Source organism: Talpa occidentalis, unplaced genomic scaffold (genome assembly GCF_014898055.3).
Source record: "Talpa occidentalis isolate TD23 unplaced genomic scaffold, MPIMG_talOcc4v2.1 talOcc4.9, whole genome shotgun sequence".
Classification (NCBI taxonomy): domain Eukaryota; kingdom Metazoa; phylum Chordata; class Mammalia; order Eulipotyphla; family Talpidae; genus Talpa; species Talpa occidentalis.
In genome coordinates this window covers 19,188,898-19,210,450 of record NW_023605305.1, presented here as the reverse complement: position 1 = coordinate 19,210,450, position 21,553 = coordinate 19,188,898, and the positions used below count along the sequence as shown (strand labels likewise).

Here is a 21,553-nt window from a genome sequence, read left to right as displayed (position 1 = left end):
GCTGCCTTGGTGGGGGAGGGGCGGGAGGGCTCGGCAGCAGGAGGCGGGAGACGGAGGAGGGCCGGCTGCAGTTCTCAAATATCCCTAAGAGAGGGCTGGCTGGGGGGTCCGAGCCCGTGTCTCTATCACTATAAGGGAGTATTGCCTCTTGAATTGAGGGGTGCTAACCACTTGCTTGCTTGGGCTTCGGGGGGACTGCGGGGTTCCCTCCTCCACAGGCGCCCTGCAGCGCGGACGGGAGGCGGGGCCCAGCCGGACCCCCAGCCTGGACACACACGGGGGAGGGGAAGCCGAGAGCCGGGAGGGGCCGGAGGGGCGGGGCGGGGGGCTGGCTCCCCGCGCTCAGAACTGGGAGGCGCTGCTGGGGTCGCACTGCAGCAGGCGCACGATGGACGGGTCGCTCTTGGCGCCGCGGATGAACTCCTCCAGGGACAGCTTGCCTGCGGGCGAGCACAGCGGTGACGGGGGGCCCGGGGGGCCCGGGGGGGGCAGAGCCGAGCAGGGACAGGGAAGGGGGTGGCGCCGGCCCGCCCCGCCCGCCCTGCCCCTCACCGTCGTTGTTCGTGTCCATTTGGCGGAAGATTTTCTCCGTCCTCTTCTCCGGGGTCGACTCGTCCTCGGGCATCTTCATCACGGACGAAACCATCTTGTAAATGGCCTGGGGGGCGGGAGGGATAAAGAGGGAGTGAGGCGCCCACCTGAGCGCCCCCCCAAAAGGCACGCTGGTAGCTTTTCCCCCAAAGTGAGGTGTAGAGAGGGGTCTCGGAGGCCTGGGGTCCTGGGGGACCCCGGGAGGAGGGTCTGGGAAGGCTGCCCGGAGGGGGCCGCTGGGGCGGGCCCTGACCTCGTGTCCTTGGAGCGGGGGGGGGGGGGGGGCGGGGGCGGGGGAGAGACTTGCTGGCCGGCGGATCTGCACGAACAGTGACACCGGAGCCCGAAAGCTCTGAGTGGGCGTCGAGAGCCTGGGGGTACTGAGTTCACGGGTTCAGGAGAGATGTTGGGGGACATCAGGGCCCAGATGGCAAAGGGCTTAGAACTGCGGGTGCCTCGGGTGCCGGGGGAAGCGCAGGTTTGGCGCAGCTTCTCGGAAACACCGGGGCTCCAGGTGGCCGGCAGGGGGCGCTGGCCGAGAGGGGGCGCCGGGCTGCGCGGCCGCGGGGGCCCCACGGAGCTGGGGGCCCGAAGCAGCCGGCCCCGAGCGGGCGGGGGAACTTATGCAAACGAGCATCTGCCGGGGGCCGGGGACAGCCTGGACTCTGCTGGGCCCGCGACCGCCGCCACCGCGCGCGGGAGCTCAGAGGCGGTGCGCAGGAGGGTTTTGGTGCTAAATATACACAAAGTACGTAGGACTTGGCTGTGGGATAGGCCGGGTCCCGGGGCGCTGCAGGCTAAGGACGAAGTGGTCGTCTCAGATCTTCCAGCTTCTTGCTACTACACCACCTCCAAGAAGCCTCCCCTGTCCTCGGCCTCAGAAAGGGCCTCAGCTCCACAGGGGTCTCCTGGGGCCTGTTGGGTCCTCCCTGGGCTGCCTCCGAAAGCTCTTTCCAAGCAGGCTCCATCACCACGTCCCCAAACCAGCCTGCCGCCCCCTTATTCCAGTCACACGCAGGATCCCTCTAGGCCCACCATGCACCCAGCTCCTTCTGGATGCTGCCCCACGCTCCTTCTGCTGCCTCCCACTCCTGTGGGCTCGGCGTGCAGGCGCTTTCTTAGGGAGGCCTTCTGGGATCCGGGTGGGGTCAGCACCTACATGCCGGCCAGTGGGCATTTCCTTCCGGGAGGACTCCCTGGGAGTACTTTTCCCTTTGTGGAACTGTTCCACGTCCCCAGCACACAAAGAAGAGCCATGGACATCTAGCTAGTACCCGCCCCAGAATTCAGCACAGTGCCTGCCTCCTGCTAGGAACTCCCATCTTCAAAAGTCACTGGCACCTCCCACTGTCCTCTGTACCAAGTCCAAACCACGCGCCCCCTGGCACTGAATACACTTCATCCTCTGGTCCCTGCTAATCTCCCCACCATCACGCAGACCTCTCCTGGCAGGTGATTCTGCCCCCCTAAACACCACTGCACTTTTCGGGTTTTCCAGCATTTGCAGCCTCAGCCTAGAACAATTACACTACCGTGCATGAGGCATCTACTGTGTGCCAGTTTCCTTACCTACATTGTTTCCAAACCTCCCGACAGCCCTGAAGAACAGGTATCATGATCCCTATTTTCCAGGTAAGAAACCAAGGTTCATGGGTGAGGGGGGTGTGTAATAAAGAAGACAATGTTCAGAAAGGGAATTGATGGAAGAGACTGGATTTGAACCCAGGCCCTGCTAGCTGCTGGAGAAATGGTGGGGCAGTGTGGGTGGGGAACACCAGTAGAGCGTGAAGTGAGATGGACCTGGAGTGACAGCCTCATTCTACTAATCACTTGCTCTGTGGCCTTGAACAAGTACTTAACGAGCCTCAGTTTCCTCATCTGTAAAATGGGGGCAATCATCTCCCTCATGAGGATTGCCTAGAGGCTTAAGAGAGATAATTGTGCGGGTCAGTGGCTAGCTAGAGTAAGCGGTCAGTAAGCAAACACTCATCATCACGGTTCACCCACCATATCCTCGGGTCTTCCCTGCCCTTCAGTCCTTTGGACTCCAGACGTCCCATTTACACCCCTGTCCCTGAGCTGGCCAGTGTGGCCTGCACCCTTGTCTTGCTGACCAACGTGGGAGCCCCAAGTGGCCAAGATGTCTCTTGTGGTGTGGCCACCACACAGCCTGGGTCCTAAGGACTTAGAGAGTGACCGCTCCCCTTGTGACAACCCTTCTCCTGGGCCTTCTAATTAATTGTCTAGAATTGTGGCTCACTCACTGTTTCACTGGAGCCGACTTGTAATTAATCAGTCCCGGGGTTTGCAGCGCTCTGTCTGCGCTGGCTGTCTGGAGCTGCGGGGCTGCCGGCCTAGATAGCAGAGACCAGCCAGGAAGGAGTCCCAAAGATGCCCAAGGAGTGGGCCTGGCTTGACTGCTGCCCTGGACTTGCTGGCCCCAGGAGGGCTGGGATTTCAGTGTGCTCAGTGCAGCCACACTAAGTGGTAAAACATGAACATCCCTCGGGAGTTGGCTGGTATCCAGCTGCTGCCCCCGAGAGAGACTTCACCACCCTCGCTCCCCAGCCCTTCCACCAGAGCACCCCTCTATCCACCAACTACAGCTAGTACCTGGCCCACAGGAGTCATGGACAAACATTAAGATTCTCCCCCACCCGTGACAGGCATGGGGACAGCGCCCCATCCCAAGGCCTATTCTAGCTGAGCGAGCAGAGCCTGTCCCTTAGCAAGAGGAGAGGCCAAAGTCAAGCATCCAGTAGGAGCTGGATGAGTTGGAAGCTGGGGGTGGGGGCTGGGGGCTGGGGAGCAGTCAGCCGAGCTGAGGAACCAGAAGGGAAAGGATTCAGAGGCAGAAGGGAAGGGAGCAAGGGCCTGCACAAAGCTGTATGGCAAGATTACTCAGGCCACACTCCAGGGGCACTGCAAAGGCCATTCTGGTTAGCACAGAGAATGTGCAGAGGAGAAAAGAACAACTAACCGTCACTAACATACCAATCACATGCCAAGTGCTCTGCTCACATCCATGTCCCACTGCCTGCCCACAGAGCCTTGTGAAGTAGGGGGCCAACACCCTCCTCTACAAGTAAAGAAGCAAAGGCTGGGGGAAAGCGAGCAAGGCAACTGGGTAGGTCATACGAAGCATAGTCCTGAGGGTCCTCAGTGCTGCTGAAGGGCTAGATTTGGGAAGGTTTTTGAAATAAAGCTAGTGCATGCCATACGAAGGGTGGTACTAAGAAAGGGCATTCATATTAGGTCCTTAAATCTCCCCATCACTTCACAGATGCGCAATCTAAGGGTTGAGGCCAACTCTAGAACTAGAAGCCAGACCCCTATCAAGAGTCAGCTCTAAGTGGTGGTTAGCCTGAGCCAGACTCCATTTAGGTGCTGTGTGACCTTAAGCAAGTCACTTCACCTCTCTGAGCCTCATGGGGTTTATTGTAAGGAGACACTGGGCACATGGGCTCAGTACTGGACTCTTAATGGGCCCTCAGCTCGTTGGAAGGAGACTGAGTTTGAACAGACAGTGGAGCCGGGGGCCTTGGGCAAATGTCTATCTCTCTGAGATACATTTCCCCCTGTGTAAATAAGGATCGATAAAATAGAACTGGTGGTCCCCTGCAGACATATCAAGTCATGAAAGACAAAGACTGAGGAGCCAGATGCAATGTGTGACTCTAGACCAGGGCCAAAAAATGCTATAAAGGACATTACTGAGCGTTGGCAAAACTGGAATGTGGTCTGTAAGTTAGATAATAGCATTGCTTCTATCTTAAATGCCCTGACTTTGATAATCTTATTATGGGTTATGTAAGAGAATGTCTCTGTTCTTAGGAAATAGAGCCTGATGTAGTCAGGGTAAAAGGTCATGTTCAAAACAACAAAACAGGACACACGCACGTATATATGCAGTGAGAGCAGATGCAGCAAACTGTGCTTTGGGGAGTCTGAGTGAGGGGTAAATGGGACTTTTCTTAACTTTTCTTCAAATTGGAAATCGTTTTCTAATAAAGTGTTTTTTAAACGGGGTCATAATAGCATCTGGCACGAGCTACCCACAGGGACTGTGGAGCCGATATAAAGGGGTGGAGGGTGCCAGCTGCTGGGCCTGGTGCCTGGCATTCTGCGGGGCCCAGGGGCGCACCTGCACAATCTCGAGCATCTCCTCACGGCTGATGTAGCCGTTGCCGTCCAGGTCGTACATGCTGAAGGCCCACATGAGCTTCTGCTCCAGGCGGCCACGCGAGGTCACGCTCAGGGCGATGATGAACTCCCGGAAGTCGATGGTGCCGTCACTGTTGGTGTCGAAGGTGCGGAAGACGTGCTCGGCGAACTTGGAGGCGTCGCCGTAGGGAAAGAAGTTGGCGTAGATCTTCTTGAACTCGTCCACGTTAAGGATGCCCGTGGGGCAGTCCTTGAGGAAGCCCTTGTACCACTCCTGCAGCTCCAACTCCGAGAACTCCGTGTTCTCCCGCAGGTCCTGCAGCATCTCGGGCCGCAGCTTGCTGTTCTGTTTGCCCATGGCCGCTCAGCCAAGTCCCACCTGGGGCCCGAGGGGGTCAAGGGACAGAGAGGTGTGGTCAGGCCCACCTGGCCCCTTGACACCACTCCCGGAGGGCCCTCTTGGCCACCAGCCGCGACAGCCCCTCATTTGACCCAGGGAGAGGAGCTGGCCAAGGTCACCCCGGCTGCACCTGGCATGCTGCCTCTGATATGCTCCACAGCGTTGCCCCAGACCCTGCACTTCCCCAGGGAACAGCTCTGCAGAGCGGAAGGGCAGGGGCTCACATTTACTGATGCCCTCAGTGCCAGGCAGCAAGCCTTCATGGCGTGCATCATGGGGCCCTCACGAAGTGAAGCAGGGGCATGAGCCCCATTTTGCAGATGAGAAGGCAAGCTTAGGGACTCGAGGTGGCCTGCTTTAGTCACAGCCAGAGTGACAGGGCCGACTCCCAGGGCAAGGCCTTTCGTCCCCCTCCTATTCACTGCCCCTTGTCACCTCACATATGCCTGCCCACCACAGAACACACCTGCAGACCGGATGTGGTTCTCTGCCCCACACAGGTGCACCTGGCACAGGCCCAGCCTGGGTGTGGGCCTGGCACCAGAGCCAGACCATCTGGGTTTGACCTCCGGCCCTGCCTCTTACCAGCTGCGTGACATTGCGCAAGTTCCTTAAACTCTCTGCCGCATCCGGAAAGTGGGGGTAACAGTACTCGCCTCATTATTGCTGGGAGGTTAAATTAGTTAGTGCATGGGAAGCATGTAGAAGGCTACCTGAACATAGAAGTGCTATATAAGGTAAATGAATAAAAATAATTTCCACGTGCCCAGCTGACGAGAGTCATGCACAGTGACACGCAAACAGATACAGACTGGTAGGTAGCAGGCTTCACGGCCCTCCAGGTCCACGCACCAGGTCCCATGCCACTCAGCAGCCACCGCACCCACAGGTCACCATGCCGCCACATGTGACAACATTCTCTCTGCACCACAGTTCACATGTGCTGACACAGCTCCATGCACACACACTCCCATACCTGCACTTCAAGACGCCAGCCCACGACCCCCAGGTCCTGCTCATGCCGGCACCAATGACGCCCGTGCCAACACCTCACAGGGCCAGCCGCGTGTGGGACCCTCAGGCTCCTTTGCTATTTTTCTTTCTATTCCTAGGGGTGCTGCCAGGTCCCAGGAGAGGGAGCTGCAGTCCTTCCCAGCCTCCTAAGGGCTTCTCTTCCGAGGAATTCCCTCAGCAGCCAACTCCCCCACCCTGACCGTTCAACTTACCTTTCAGCCAGTCCAGAAAGGTCCCCTCAGTACCAAAGGCTAGAGTGTGGAGGACTGGGGAGAAGATGAAGGAGAGAAGGCGGCCAGGCAGTTCTGAGCAGGGATGCAGGGGTGTGTGCGGGTGAACCCCCACAGCCTGGGGCTATGAGTGAGACAGGGTGAGGGGGCCCCCTGTGTGTACATGTGCATGCAGCTCTGTGCACATGTGGGTGAGCGCGTGTGCTCATGCGTGTGCTCGTGCTGCATGTGTGTCCCTGGATTCTGCATTGCATTTTTCTCCCCGCGTGTTCCAGTCCATGTCAGTGCATGTGCATAGCTGTGCATGGGAGCGGGTATGCACCCATCACAGCGTGAAGGGGAGTGTGACCATTTGGGGGACCCGTGTGTGTCCTCAGCAGTGTGTCCCCTGCAGGTTTCTGTAAGTTCGTGACCCTCCTTTCTAAATCAGCCTCTTCTGCCCCAGGCTGAGGACGCACGGAACAAGTGTGTGGGAGGGGACTGAGGAGATGCACGGGGCTGGGGCGGCGGACTGTGTCCCTTCATCCCTTCCTCAAGGTCCAAGGAACTGGGTCAGATCTTCCCGTGCCCCCTCTTCTCTGCCACCGTCAGGGTCGCCCCTCCCAGTTGGAAGACTTGGAAACGAGGGTGGCAGAAGACTCTCTTGTCTCCGCAAAAAAAACCCATTCCCCCAAAGGCAAGAACCCCTAGCTCGACCCGAGAAGCCCGCCCCGGGGGTCCTCTCCAAACCCCTTCCCAGCCCTCGCCCTGAGCCCCCGCCTCAACGCTCTCAGCCCTCGGAGAGCGCGGGGCGCGGGGCCCCTCCTAGAGGGGGCGCTCCGAGGTGGCCAAAACCAACTCCTCGGCGCCGGCCACTCGGCGGTCAGCACCCTGGAGAGCGCCGCGCGCCTCCCCGGGGGCGCCCCCACCTCCTGCGCCCGGGGAGGGAGCGCTCCCCGCGAGGCGCGGGAGCAGTGGGGTTGGGGAACCCTGGACGTGGCCCCCTCCCTGCGGGACGCCCCCTCCCCACCTCCCGCAGCCCCGGCCGGAGCAGCCCCGACTCACCCAGCGACGCGGAGACTCCGACTGCGCAGGGAAGGCGGCGCTGCGGCGCGCGGCGAGAGGCGGGCGGGGGGCGGGCGGGGGGCGGGCGGAGGGCCTGGAGGGAGACGCCCCGCAGCGTTCGCCCGGAGCACCTCCCCGGGGGGGGGTCCCCGTTCCTCCTTTTACCCTCCAGCCCTGGGGGTGGGGGCAGCGCTGCGCCAGGCTCCGCCCCCGCCCCTGCCCGGGAGAGCGACGGGGGCGCCCTCACTTCCCTGGCCCCCCTCGCTGGGGAGCACCCCTCCGGCAGCGGATGGCCCGCGTCCCCATCGCCTCAGCCTCTCGCCTCGGGGAGCCCGAGCTGGGGGGGGGTCAGTTCCCCAAGGCGGGGACCCCCCACCGGCCTGCACTCCACCCGCCTTGCGCCCCCATTTCTACCTGGGTGCGGAGTCGCGCGTCGCTCCGAGGGCGGAATCCGGGTCCTGGGCGCCTCGCGAGGCTCCCGCCTGCCCCCGCGCCCCAACTCCGGAACTCGCTGCGCTGGGGGCTCCTCGGAGAGGGGGGGGCGCCCACTCCTCCGGTCCGCGAGGGCCCGGCTCGGGGGAGGCAGACACGCCCCCTCCCCACCTCCAGTTTAGAGAGCCCCGCCCCCATTTCCTGCCTGCCGCTGCACCCCAGCTCTCCGGCGCGGGACCCCCTCAGAATGAATCCACCTGGCAACATGGATCTGAACTGCTCCTCTCACTCTTCCCTCCAATCAAGGGACCCCCCTTTCTGCCTCCCAGCCTCCGCCAAGGCGGGGTTGTGATCGTGAGGACTGGGGAGCCTCTCCAACCTGGGGGGCTCTGAGGTGCTTAGGACAGCCTCGCTCCGGAGTCCCTGCAGTCACCTTATCCCAGCTCCTCCTGCCAGTAGGGGGGCTGCATCCTCCTGCCCCCAACCGTGGCTCCAGCCCCCACCCTGGGCTCAAATGCCGTCCTTCCTCTCCAGCAGGTGGGCCTTATTGTTGCCACTTCCAGGGCGAGGAAACTGAGGTTGAGCAGGATTAAAGGCCTTTCCTGGTGTCTCCCAGCTCCATAGCGTGGGGTGGGCTTGGATGGAACCCCTGTGCCCCCCTGAACCCCTGAGCCGTGGGGCTCCCGGAGTGAGCAGTAAAAATGGACATAACGTAGATGGCTCTTCTCAGCGCATTACACGAGTGCTTGGCGGAATCTGGCCTCCGTGTGTGGACACTGGAGGGTGGCAGGGCTGGGACCATGCCAAGGACTTTGGGTTTATTCCAGGGGAAGTGGGAAGCCCTCGGGCCCCTAAGCAGAGAGGATCTGACTTCCAGGCAATTCTGTCAAGAATGGACTTGGAGGCGAGGGGGTGAGGGTGGAAGCAGGGGCAGCGCGGGGTGAGATTCCCCGGGTGGTCTCTGTCTGCCCCCACCTTGCAGGCGAGCCCACAGCAGCGCCCACTGCCTGGGCAGCTGCTCCTCCCAAAGCAGCGCCCAGGAACAGGCCCTCCTGCCTCCCCAGGGCTTCCCTCTGGGCTTCCAGACCACACCTCTGAGGTGATCGAAGTCTAGCCTTAGTCCCTCCTGCTTGAGAACCAACAGGGACGTCTCAACTGGAGGAGCCAGGCTGGCTGGGGTGGGGGTGGGGGACGGGCAGCTGGGCCCCCAGAACACCAGTTCCCCTGTGTGCCTTGGCTCTGGTGTTGGGACCCCCTGTCTGGTGAGAGACGCCAGACATGTGTGGGTGGTTCCCAGCTGCCTCCTGCGTGAGGGCCTGGGGGCAGGGAGAGCCTTGCTGCTGCGTTCAGCCCCCACCCCAGGCCCCCAAGGGACAAGTCCCCCCCTTTCCCCACTGGGCCAGGCCAGGAGACCCTGCAGTGCTGAGGGCAGGGAAAGGGGTCTGCTCTACAGTGACCCCCCCTCCTCCCCCCGTGCCTGCCTGAAGCTGGAATCTTCCCAGCCTAGTCTAGAGCTTCCTCTTCATCTTCGTGGGGTCTCACAGTTACCCCCACCCTGCTGCTGCTCAGTCATTCCTCTGCTTCCTCCCACTTCCCCCCACCCCAGCTTCACCTCCTCCAGGCTGACTCCTTGGCTCAGTCCCTCAGAAGCTCACTTCTCCCCACCCCACTGTGATGGTAATTGGGGTGCCTGGTCTCAGGACCCCCAGCCTGCAACCAGTCTCTCTAGTAGATAGGCTTCTGAAGATAGAGCCACGTGGTCTCAGCTGGGGTTCCCCACCTCCCTTTCCTGAGTGAGAGGGGTGACTATGGAAGCAGGCAGGGGCAGGTGCAGAAGACCCTGCTGGTTACTTCTTATCAGCCACCTTTCCTCTCCCAGGCTTAAGCCACACTGGGGGCGCCCTGCCCCCTAACCCCTACCCTGTCTTCCCAAGGAGGGAAGACAGCAGGGCTTAGAGTAGATGTCCAGCGGGCTATTGAGAGAACGCAGCAGTGGGCGGGGTCCATGGAGAGCAGAGGGAGGGCAGGCTCCCGGCCCCTGGGAGCGAGAGAAGGATCTGGAAACCAGGTTGGTCTCTGTCGTCCGGCTCTACAGAGGACAGACCAGCGCCCGGCAAGCCAGAGAGAGTAGCAGTGGGAGGGAATGGAGTCTCGGATGTCTTCACCACCTACTGTATGTAGAGAGCTCCGCGGGCATCGCCTCATTTGATCCTCAGGAATCCTAAGGAGTGATTAATGTCTGCCATTTTACAGATGTGGAGACTGAGGCTCAGAGCAGTGAGGTCACCTGCCCAAGGAACTACAGTCAGAAAGTGACAGTGTCAGCATTGGAGCCCAGTTTCCTGTGACTCAGGAGCACAGACCCCTTCCTGGAGGCCTCTCACTGAGGTAGGTGGAGGTAGCCCCTTCCCAGCCCCCTCAGAGGCGCAGCCCCCAGCTTCCCCCTTTTGGTCCCGAATGGGAATGGTTGGGAAAATCCTGATGGGAACAGATGGTGGAGACAGATGGAGGGAAAAGCATCTCTGGGCTGAATTACACAAACAAACATTGATAAAGTGATTAAAACCTCAAGCCACCCCTTTCCAAAGGCCCTGCCCACTCCAGCCTAGAGCACAATGAACCTCGAGTGAGGGTCTGGGGGGTCCAGGCTGCCCTGCACCTTAGCCCAATCAACCCAGCTTCTGTGACTCCCCACTGCCGGGGACCACCCCCAGACTAGTTGGGGGAGGGGCACAGCTGCCAGGAGCACAGCCCTGGAGGGGGAGGGGGCCTGGCTGCTCCCAAAAGAGCTGTGCTGTGAGGAACAGGATGGGGACAGGGTCCAGGATGGGGGGTGTAAGCATGTTGGGAAAGTCCTGGAAACTGGGACTGCAGACCAGAAATCAAGGGCTGGAGAGGGGCTGGCAGGGCTGGGGTCCCTCAGGGAGCTGGGTGCAGGCCCAGGTGCCACAGGGGCCTAGAAGCACACACCACGCAGGGGAGCCTGACCCACCACCACACCCAGGAGGGAGGAAGGCACAGCGCCTCACCTCTGGAAGCTTTGGTTGCTCCCTTCCTTCATCCACAAAGTGGAAACAAGAACAGCACCTCCCTGAGGGCTTCTCTGGGGACTTGGTGATCAGAGGCCGTAAAGAGCAGGGAGTGAGCCATTCCACTGTCTCCAGAGCTAACAAGAGTCCTCTGTGGTGGGGGGTTTGAAGTGGGGCTGGAGGGACAAGGACCCCAATAGAGCAGAATCTTGGGCTTGAAGATCCTGCCCCCAGAGCACCTGAAGCCGCGGGAGGGATGGCTGCCGTGCCCCCCAGAAGAACCCTAATTCCCTCCTAGGTAAAGGCAGCTGATCTCTCTGCCAAGCCCAGAATCAGGGTCCTTGAGAGAGAGAGAAAGGGGCTACATCTTTGGTGGTCCCTCAATATGACAAATAGACTTGGGGGCGTGAAACCCAGGCTAGGATCCTGGGGTGGCCCCTTGCCAGCTTTAGGAAATTGGCAAAAACAACCCCTCAGACCCTCTGGCTCCTCAGTAAAGCTGCATCCCCAGCGGCCTCCTGGACTTGCCCCCAGAGGCCCACAGACACCTTGGACTCCAGCCAGCTAATTTCCAGCTCAACACCTTTGACCCCCTGGAGTCCCCCTTCAACCACCAAACAAGCCTGCGGCCCCGCCCCATCCAGCACTCCTCCTCCTCCTCAGCCCCGCACCTGCTTCCGCCCCCAGTGCGCCCTCTACCAGAGACTGTCTCTCAGGCCAGCCCCCCTGCTCCCCAGCGCCTCCCCCCTCTGGTCAGAGCAGCCCTGGACTACAGCAGGCCCCGTCGCGGCTCTTCCCATGCACAGTTTCCCTAAAGGTAATCCCTTCCTCCCTGCTCCATAGCCTTCCATGGCTCCCACTGCCTCCCACCGCAGCTCTCACCCCTCCCACCTGCCTCTCCTCTAGAAACTTCCCACCTGTCCAGCAGCTCTCCCCCAGATGGTGGGGCTCACCCCCACCCCAATAAAGGGACCCAACTCCCTTATCCCTGCACATGGTTTCACCCTGGGGGCTGGGGCGGGATGAAGTGGCACAGGCAGCTGGGCCTGGCCTGGCCACCCTTGCCCAAGGCTGGAGTCCGGCTTCCCTCTGCTGGTGAAAGCAGCTCACAGCTGGAAGGCCTCAGCCAGAAGGGGGCTCGGACTAGTCTGAAGTCACTGGCCAGGCCCAGCTTTTCACCCCCTCCCACCTCAGAAGTGGCCCCTTCACAGCTTTTCTGACAGAGAAGCCCTTTCTTGCGCTTTTCCGTGGCTGGGAGCGGCTCCTGCTGTCCTCGTGGCCCATCTCCACTGGACACTTGCTACTGGCTTCCCAGCACACAGACGGGTCCCTCTTGGGAGCAGAATGGAGGGCAGGAGCGGAGTGTCCCTTTGCCACTTTACACACGCTCCTGTCCGGGTGCGCTACGACCTGCGTGCAGTGCAGGCTTGAGTCAAAATCCAAAGAGTTGAGATTTCACAAAGTCCTTCCTAAATCAGGATCTGCCTCCCAGAAGCCTTCAGCAGCTCAGCTCTGCTCTGAGGAATTCCCCAACTCCCTGAAAGCCTTACCCCTGGCCCATGGCCCCCCAGGACTCTCCTTCCCATCTGCTTCTCACAACCCTGAAAAGTGGCTGGAATCCCAGGCACCTCCATGTAGCTCTGTGGGCTGCAGACTGCACTTGGGGTGCGTGTGAGACTGCGTCTGGAGGAGGGGGGCAGCTGTGTCCTCCTGGAACCTTCTGTGAAATGTCCCCTTTCCAGAGCTGCGCACAGCTGTGGAGGGTCCTGCACAGGGGAGAGAGAGGCTGCTCTGTGACAACTGGGCCTCAGCGGGGCTCTTCACCCAGCCTGAGGGCAGGTGCCCCCAGGGAGAGAAAAGGTAACACCCCAGCTCAAGGTTTCTGCTGACCCCTGCAGCCACCATTTTATGGAAGACGAAGCTGAGCGCAGAGGTCAAATTCCCTGCCCAGACTGTGCCTGGGGGTAAAGCCAGATCCAAGGGGCACCCAGCTCTGGTTCCTCGGCTCTTTCCAATGGGCCAGGATGCCTTGGAGAAGAGAGGGCTTCCCTGAGGGTCAGAGGGACCCAGAGTCCCCGGACTCTAAACCCTCAGCAGCCAAGCTGCCACATCCTAGGCGCCTGGCGCTCTGGACCTGTCTCCCGCTCTGGGAAGACTGGGTCAGCCCTCACTTCTGGCACCTTAGGCTCTCCCGGAGGCTGGGATTGCCTCCTTGTTTCCATAGTAACCATGAACAGTGGGGCCTCCCAAATCAGCGCAGGGATACTGCATACTGTACCTGCAAGTACGCATGTGCCCTGGGAATCCCTGGGATGGGCTGCCTCGGGCACATGCATGCACACGCATGTGCACTCACGGACAGCTTTGCACGTGCACACACTGCCAATGCATGTGTGCGTGCACACCCATTCCCCCGTGAGCCTCCATGCACACCCTGGCACACACAGGCACATGCGCCACATGCCTGCTAGCCGAGAAGTAGGTCAGGACATTATCCTGCCTGACCCGACCCACTCCCACAGCCACCCTGGCCCGCTCACTTCAGGAAGGTCTTAGGGAGAGAAGGGACTCCTGCTAATTATAATAGTACCCACAGGTACATGGGTACTTAGTTTGTGCCTGGTGCTGCGTTTCTCTTTCCACATATCGCTTCTCCTGTACTCCCCACGGCATCCCTGTAAGATGGGTGCCAGCTGTGACAACACGCTCAGAGAGGTGGAGTGATTTGCCTGAGGTCACACAGCAGACAGGCACCAAGTCAAGGGTTGAGTTTAGGGCTGCTTGGCTCTGATGCCAGGCCCATGAGCATCCTGGGTCTGAGACCCACAGACCCAAGGAGAATCAGGGGCTCCTGGGCTTATGTCCTGGGTCCTCAGACCCTCTCCCACCTATAGCTGCTCCTGAGCCTGGAGAGTGGAGGGGGGTCAGGAGGGCAGTAGAGACTTTCCATCCACTAATTTTTTCCCAGTCAGCAGAAAAGGAACTTTGAATAGCAAGAGCAAGACCCACAAGGAGCCTCCTGTGCTGGGGGTCTCCAGCAAAGGCAGAAATCCAGCTGTGGCGGGGTCCAGCTCCCTGACCTCTCAGGCCTGAGGCTAGACTGGCTTGATGACACTGAGCAGTGAGTCGGAGAGGGAACTGGGGGTGTCTAGAAAATGGGTGGCTGGGGGTGTCTAGAAAATGGGCTGACGGGGAGGTAGTGAACTCCTCGGTGCTGGAAGCATCCCAGGTCTCTGGGCACTGGATGCTCCCTGGTTAGGAAATTCACAATAAACAGTGACTGAGTCCTGCATCACTAGGTGGCTGTCACGGCTGCCACTGATTGGGTGCCCTTGGTGTCAGGCACTTTAAGACACCGCTCGCTCCACCACTGCTAATAAAAATAGCAGCTCCTCTGTACCCAGCCTTCTGTGCCTGATCTTCATGGGCTCCGCACAGAGCCTGGCAGGACTGAAATTGCAAGGCCCATTTACCAAAGAGGAAACTGAGGCTCAAAGAGGTTCAGACACTTGTGCACAGGGCACCGCAGCAGCAAGGGTCAGGCTCTGCCTGGCTGCTGAGTCTGTGGCCTGCCCACCTGGGAGCTGCTCCCCCAGGACTGGAGCCCAAGGAAGCAAAAGAGGAGGCGGACAGCCCAGCCAGGGCCCTTGGTCCTGCGAGGTTGTCCTGTTCTGGGCAACACTGGCCTCACTGTGGCCACGGCGCTGCCCCCTGCTGGCTGTGCCCAGAACCACCTACCTTCAGGCTGAGGATGCCCTGCTTCTGGGGTGCAGGGGGTGGGCAGTTCTAGAGCCTTGACCCTTGGGTTCAATGGTGGGACCTCAGGTCACCCAGCCCACTGGGGGGCTGAGGGGAGCTGAGCTGAGGTTTGAGTCTACGGACCGTCTGATTCCCACGCTCTTGTCTTCCCTCCTCTCCCTGGTGGGGGAGAGCTGTGCCGCGGCTGCTTTCACTTCCTACCATAGCCCCCCATCCGACCTCCCAACAGGGATAACCTCAGGACTGTGGCTTCCAGCTGAGAGTCTGTCTCCACAGGCAGAGGTCATCTGAGACGCAGTTTCCAGGAACTGGCCGTGTGCCCTGGGCCAGGTCCTCAGCCGCTCTGGACGCTGCCAGCCGCTGCTCATTCCTTCGTGGACTCTGACGGACTGAAGGGATTCGAGGCGGCCTCCTGGGCCCAGTCAGGCTTCCACTCGACCCCCTCTTCCTCCAACTGCCTCCTTCCTCTCCTTCTCCCTTCCTCCCTTCCTCCCCTCTCCCGCTTCTCCCACTCTCACCAGCCCTGGGGTGCAGGTATCATCTTCCTTTCCGAGAAGAGGCACTTGAGGCTCAGAGGGGTGGAGTAATGGCCCCGGGCTACAGCGGGGTATTTCAGAGCTGGCCCTGCCCTGCCCTGCTCACTCACCGCACCTCATCCACGAGCAACAACAACAACAAAATGGTTCCACTACTCCTTCAACTTCTCCCCCTGTCCCTTGCCACCAGCCATGCCAAGACCTGTCATGACTGACCAGCAGCCTCCCTGCCTCCTGGCAGGTCACCTGGCCCTATGGGGTTTTTTTTAAAGATTTATTTTTAAGGTTTTTTTTTAAAGATTTATTTATGCATACAAGAGCTGGGGTACAGGCCGGAGGTGTGGGAGCTGAGAGGATTCACCAGAGACAGAGTGGGGAACAGAACAGGCAGACTGACTGAAACACACTGCTGAGGGGAGCAGCGGGCGAGACAGAAGAGGTCTGCTTCGCCATGTGGGTAGCTCCCTGGCCGTCCGGGGATCGAACTCGTGCTGCAGAGGCTGTGGACAGCTTCATAGTGCAGTGCTTAACCCCTTGCGCCACCAGGGAGGCCCTTTAGCTCACTTTTTTATTACCTGTCTCTCCCACTGGGATGTGAGTTCCACAGGGGGCAGAGACCTTGTCTTGTTCATAGCCCTAAGACCTAAAAAGTGCCTGGCACTTAGTAGGTGCTCAATATGTGTTTGTTGAATAAATAAAGCTCTCCCTGGTCCTGACTTCTCTTACAAGCTCAGAACAGTCTTTCAAATCTAGTCCTACTTCCCACTGTCAAGTCCAGAGTGTGTAGCAACCCCCTCCCACCCCCCCGCCTCCTCTGACCCCCTTACACACACACACACACACACACACACACACACACAATGTCTTCCAGGCCTCAGAGCCAAGGATTCCTTTTACCCTCTTGCCGCGGACTGGCGCAGCGGTAGACTAGCAAGGCCGACTCGGGGATGAAAAACTGTGCAGGATGGTCAAGGATTCGGCGCATCAATGACAGACAGACACACTTCAGGAGTGGATATCTGACTGTAATGTGCTCAAATCACCATGCATTTTTATACATTTCCAAACAATATTAGATCACATAAAATCCATTTTTTCAGCAAATGACAATGATTACGCAAAAGATATATTGTCTTGTTTTCCAGAAAAAATCAAGGCAGTGTTCCATATCAAGGTACGAAATACAATTTTCTAGCTAATGATTACAAGGTGCTAAGCATACGCGGTAAACCATACATGAAGTCCAAACTCCATTATTTTAACTCTGAACCTGTTCTGCTAGTTCTAACTCAAGTGCCTTGATCTCTCTGACAAGTTCTCTCCGCGTTTCTGTATTCCAGTAATCTCTGAATCTAGCTGAAACCATTTTGAAGTAATCAACTTTACTTTGTGATGAATTTGAATTCCATGGTGACCCTGACCTTTCGATTCTGTCCCAGAGACTTCATGTGCTCCACTTAATTCTCTTTCCTTCAGTATTAACTATTCTTTCACCATTTAGGTAGATTCCTGTATATGATGTGAGCTCATCAGTGGGTTCTGGGATTATATATTTAACTACTTTCTTTCCAGGGCCACCTCGGAGTGGCTGCCAAAGACGCTTTCCAATCACATGAACAACTCCAGGTGAGGTCTTGACTGTTGGGGGGAGTTTTCTAGCTACATCCTGTAGTTGTTTTTTATGATTACTAACATCTTGTTTACTCTCCGATGGATCCCAAATTTCTCTAATACGAGTCTCATCTATGGCATTAGCCAGAGAAATATTATGCTTAAATTTGTCAATTACTTCATACAATAATTCCATGAAATGTGGAAGATTAGAATGATTCAAGGAATTAGAGAAAAACAACTCATGACCCGAAAAGTTAGCAGAAGACAGTTCAGCGTCGGTACCGTCACCAGATACACTCCTAGGAGTCAGGAGATGAACAGGCAAAGGGTTACTTATTTTGCTACGCAGGAAAAATAAACGTATTATGAGCATAACGATCAGCAGCAATCTTCTCGGGGTCCGATGTGTTACCCGCAGTAATCTTCTCGGGGTGCAGTGTGTTCCTCCCGCGTGCTCGGTACCTTGCCTGTGCCGAACATCAAGGACTAGATTGTTATCACTTGAGTTCTGCAGCAGGAGGGGGCACCGCACCCTCTACCCTCTTTCCCTCATTTGACTAATTCCCACCTGACTGTCAGTACTAATTAAACCCGGCATCTCCTCTTCTCAGAAGCCCCCCTTGCTTTCCTGTCAAGATAATGCTCTCTTCTGGCCCCTGAATATCCTGGTGACTCCTGATTCCAAGGGAGTCCCTGTCTGTATTTAAGAGTCTCTCTCCTCCTCCTCTCCCATGGGAGTTCCTTAAGGGCTGGGGCCAGTGGTGTTCGTCACCATGTCCTCAGCCCCAGGCCCTGGCTCGCCTGGCACAGGCCCTCGGGAAACATTGAGCTGGTCCTCATCACTACTGAGATGGGATTTTAGGGAATAGATAGGCCAGAAAAGATCTCCCTAGCGTATGATCCATGGTAGGCTTTGTCTCTGTGAGCTCAATTTCCTCATCTGTGAAATGGGTATAACAGTCTCAACTTCTCCAGGTTGAGAGGATTCAAAAGAAGCTTCTCTCACATATATAATGTGTCAGCAGGTGGAAAATGTCAGATGAACGATAAGCCCCTTCCCCAGCACAAGCTTGGTCCTGTTCTTAGCAACTGTCTCTGAGAACAGCAACCCCTGAAGGGGGAAGAAAGACATGCGTCCCCAGTGAGTCCTGGGCCCTGGACTCTGAAAGACCCTAGAGGTAAAGGGAGGAGGAGGGCAGAATTGCTCAAGTACCCTAAACTTGGAGTCACTAATTAAACCAGGAGACATGGGTCCGTAATTCACTGGCTGTATGAACGCAAGTGTCCACACCTCTCTGATCCTCAGTTTCCTGATCTGGAATGGAAGTTAGTAACACATACCAGCCTAAGACTCACAATAACAAGGACAAAAAGGTAAGCTCAGGTGGTGCTTGACTATTCCTTTTTTTTTCCTCTTTAAAGATTTATTTATTTATGCATAAAAGAGCACAGGTGCGGGGGGTGAGAGGATTCACCAGAGACAGAGCGGGGACCAGAACAGGCAGACTGACTGAAATACACTGCTGAGGGGAGCAGCGGGCAAGGCCGGAGAGGTCTGCTGCGCCATGTGGGTAGCTCCCTGACCGGCAGGGGATCGAATTGGTGCTGCAGAGGCTGCAGATAGCTTCACAGTGTTGTGCTTAACTCCTTGTGCCACCAGGGAGGCCCTATTCCTTTTTATTAAAAAATATTTATTTATGCATACAAGAATGGGTGCAGGCCAGAGGTGCAGGGGGTGAGAGGATTCACCAGAGACAGAGTGGGGCATAGAACAGGCGGATCTACGGAAAATTCCCTCCTGGCGGGGATTGAACTCATGCTGCAGTGGCTGGCAATAGCTTGATAGTGCTGACTTTAACCCCTGTGCCACCAGGGAGGCCCTGCTTGACTATTCTATCCCCAGATCAATCTCCTATTCTTCCCAGCACTCTCCTGTGGTTTGGGGGTGTGTGTATCTGGAAGCTTCCTGGGCAGGGCCAGGACCATTCCAGGCTGTGAACAAGAGTCTTTCCATTCTAAGTGGCTGCCTGGGAGCTGGGTGGGTGCTTGCAACCTGAGTTACGTGTTGGGAATCTGGACCACTCTGGACATTCAGGAGGATCCAAATGCTCACGATCCCACCCCCATCCCCCTGCTGATGAGTAAGTGACCAACCAGCCCTTTAGGAGATGTCTGTGGAGTCCTCCAGAGACCAGGGCAGCTTTGGGAAAACAGAGGGTCAGCCCCACCCACAGCTGTATTTGCAGGATGCCGCACAGAGCCTGGTGCATAATTGGTACTCTATCAATATGTTCTGGAAGAGCAGATTTAGCCACACATTCAGCAAACATTTATTGAGTGCCTACTGTTCTTTGCCCGGTGCCCAGAGATAGTGCACAGATGGTTCGACCACCCCCTCCACAATCACCCAGGGTGCCTCTCAGTCCCCCCAACTCTTCCCACACCCAACTCAGACTCCATGGTTGCCAAGCTCCAGGCATCAGGACTTTTCCCAGAATTGAGGAAATGCCCAAGCCCCCCCACCCGTGCACCTGGGACCCGGGAAGGCTGCACTCCCACAGCCACAGCCCTCTCCATCCGCCCTCCTCCATCCCCTTCAAAGGGCAGCAGGACACAGTCATCACCTCCCGGTGCCCTACATCCACCTGGGGCTATACCCGGAGCGGCCAGCAGGTGGTGCTCCAGCTCCCTTTTCCCGTGCGCTGCACTGGACTCCGGACCCCACCAGGACCCTCTCCCTCTTTCCTGTCCTCCCCAGCAGGGCCAGGAACGGACTCTGTGACCTCTAAGTGACCCCGCTCCATCCCTGCTGGCTCCTGCAAAGAGCCTGAGGAGATTCCAGTTGCTCCTGCAGGCCCCTGAGTTGTCTTTTCCTGTGTAGTGGGGGTGGAAAGTGGAGGGGTCCCTAGGGGCCAAGCTGCAGCTGGTGGGGTGGGGCGGGGCTGGCTGGGGTGGGGCAGAAAGCAGCTGCGGGAAGAGAGGAGAGAGAGAGAGAGAGCAGGAAAGAGAGAAGAGAAAAAGGAGCGCGAGACAGGGGTGCTCTGGTGCCTGGCTCCTATCCCAAACAGGTGCAGGTCCCTACTGTGCTCACCCCCAGGACAAGGTATGTGGCTAAGGAGACAGAGGGGCTGGGGTGCCAGTCTGCCAGGTGGGGCAGGTGTTGGGTGCTGAGGGCCGGCCAGTTCAACTCCGCTGCTCAGCAAGAACCTCCTCCCATCCTACGCCTTCCAAGGTAGTACGTGGGGGGCTGTGCAAGGCATCCTTGGTGGCATTAGGAGATGAGGCCTCTGTTTCTGGTCTTGACTCACTGTGCGAATTTGCACCAAGCTCTTCCCTTCCGAACCTCAGTTTCTTCATCTAAAATGTAGGGGGTTGATCTTGAAGCTGTTCTGTGGAATAACTTTGCAAGTATACCCTTTCCAAAAAGAATTAGCTCCTCCAGAGTCTGGAAGTTGGGAAGGCCTTTAAGACCCAAAGAAATGAGCCCCTAATGGTGGAATTTCAGACTGGGGGAGAAGTTGCTTTTCAAAAGATGGGTGGCCCCTCCATGCTGGAGGTCCTGGAGCCCTGGTCTCTGCCTCTTTCCTCAACCCTGGGACTCAGGGTGGGGGTGAGGGCTTCCCTACCTGCCTGGTCTTCCAGGGGTCCTCTAAGGAGGGAGTCAGTGGTGGGTGCAGGGGTGGGGGGCATTTCTCTGCTACCCCAAGATCAGAAAAGGGGAGGGCTGGCTGTGTGGGACCCAGCTAGTGGCAGTGGTAGGCATAGAGCTGTCCTCAGGGCAAGGGGGTAGCTCCTTCAAGCCCTCAAGCCCTCTTATTCGCTGGCTGCCTGCCAAGTCTCCGAAGCCCCCTGCATCTTAGAGTCATTAGCTCATTTACGGCTCTCAGCATTCAATCAGGCCAGAAGGGCTGGGTGGGGGACTGGAGCCACTCCTCCCTCACCCTGCTCTTGGGAAGAGATTGTTCCAGATTGTTCTCTGGCGGGGGAGGAGCTGGCACAGGCAAGCCCTAGGATCTCAAGGATCCCAGGATGGGTGAGTTTACTCCGAATGGGGAGACATGAGTCAAGCACAGGTCTGGAGTCAGAGCAGCCTGTGTGCAGATCCTGACTCTGCTGGGTGCCCTTGGGCAAGCCCAGTCACCCCTCGGAGCTGCAGTCTCCTCCTGTGCAGAACGCAGACCCTGTGCCGAGCAGGCCTCGGGCTGCCGTGGAAGTCAGTGACACCCAGGGTGCAGCGAAGCCCTCGCAGGGCAGCTGGCGCCCGGCCGGGCTCCCCGGCACCTCTCCCCGAGCCGGGCCCTCAGAGTCCGCGCCGGCTTTCGGGGCCCCGGGGCCGGCGCTCAGCACCTGCGGGAGGCACCCCGCGCCCGCTGCCTGCTCAGCCAGCCCCGTCCCCTAGAATGAAGCCCCTCTGCTCGGCCTGCCCCGCGCGCCTCGCCGCTCCTCCGAGCTGGGGCGAGGGTGGGGACCCCGGGCCGAGGGAGGACGGGCCGGCCGCGGGGTGAGGCGGGGAGCGGCGGCGCCGCCGGGGGCACTTGCCCGGCGTCCCCGGGACGGTGGCTCGGGGAGGGGGGCGGCCCGGGCCCGGCAGGTGAGGGCTGGGCGGGCTGGGGCGCCCTCCGCCCCTCACCCGCCCCCGCGCCTCTCCCCGCAGCGGGGGCGCCCCGCCCCCCGGGCGCCCGACGTGGACGCGGCAGCCGCCACCGCCGCGGCGCGGGAGTCGCTGTCCGCGGAGCCGAC

The 21,553-nt window shown here is 58.7% G+C and overlaps 1 protein-coding gene across 1 annotated transcript; it reads right to left on the bottom strand.

The window, feature by feature from the left end:
• Window positions 1–334: 334 nt before the first annotated feature.
• HPCA (hippocalcin) lies at window positions 335–5,134 on the bottom strand. Its single transcript, XM_037500306.2, has 3 exons — window positions 4,736–5,134; window positions 553–658; window positions 335–440 (listed from the first exon to the last, which is right to left on the bottom strand). Exons 1-3 carry the CDS (start codon window positions 5,111–5,113, stop codon window positions 343–345), a joined length of 582 nt encoding a protein of 193 aa, XP_037356203.1. The 5' UTR covers window positions 5,114–5,134; the 3' UTR covers window positions 335–342.
• Between the last annotated feature and the right edge of the window lie 16,419 nt (window positions 5,135–21,553).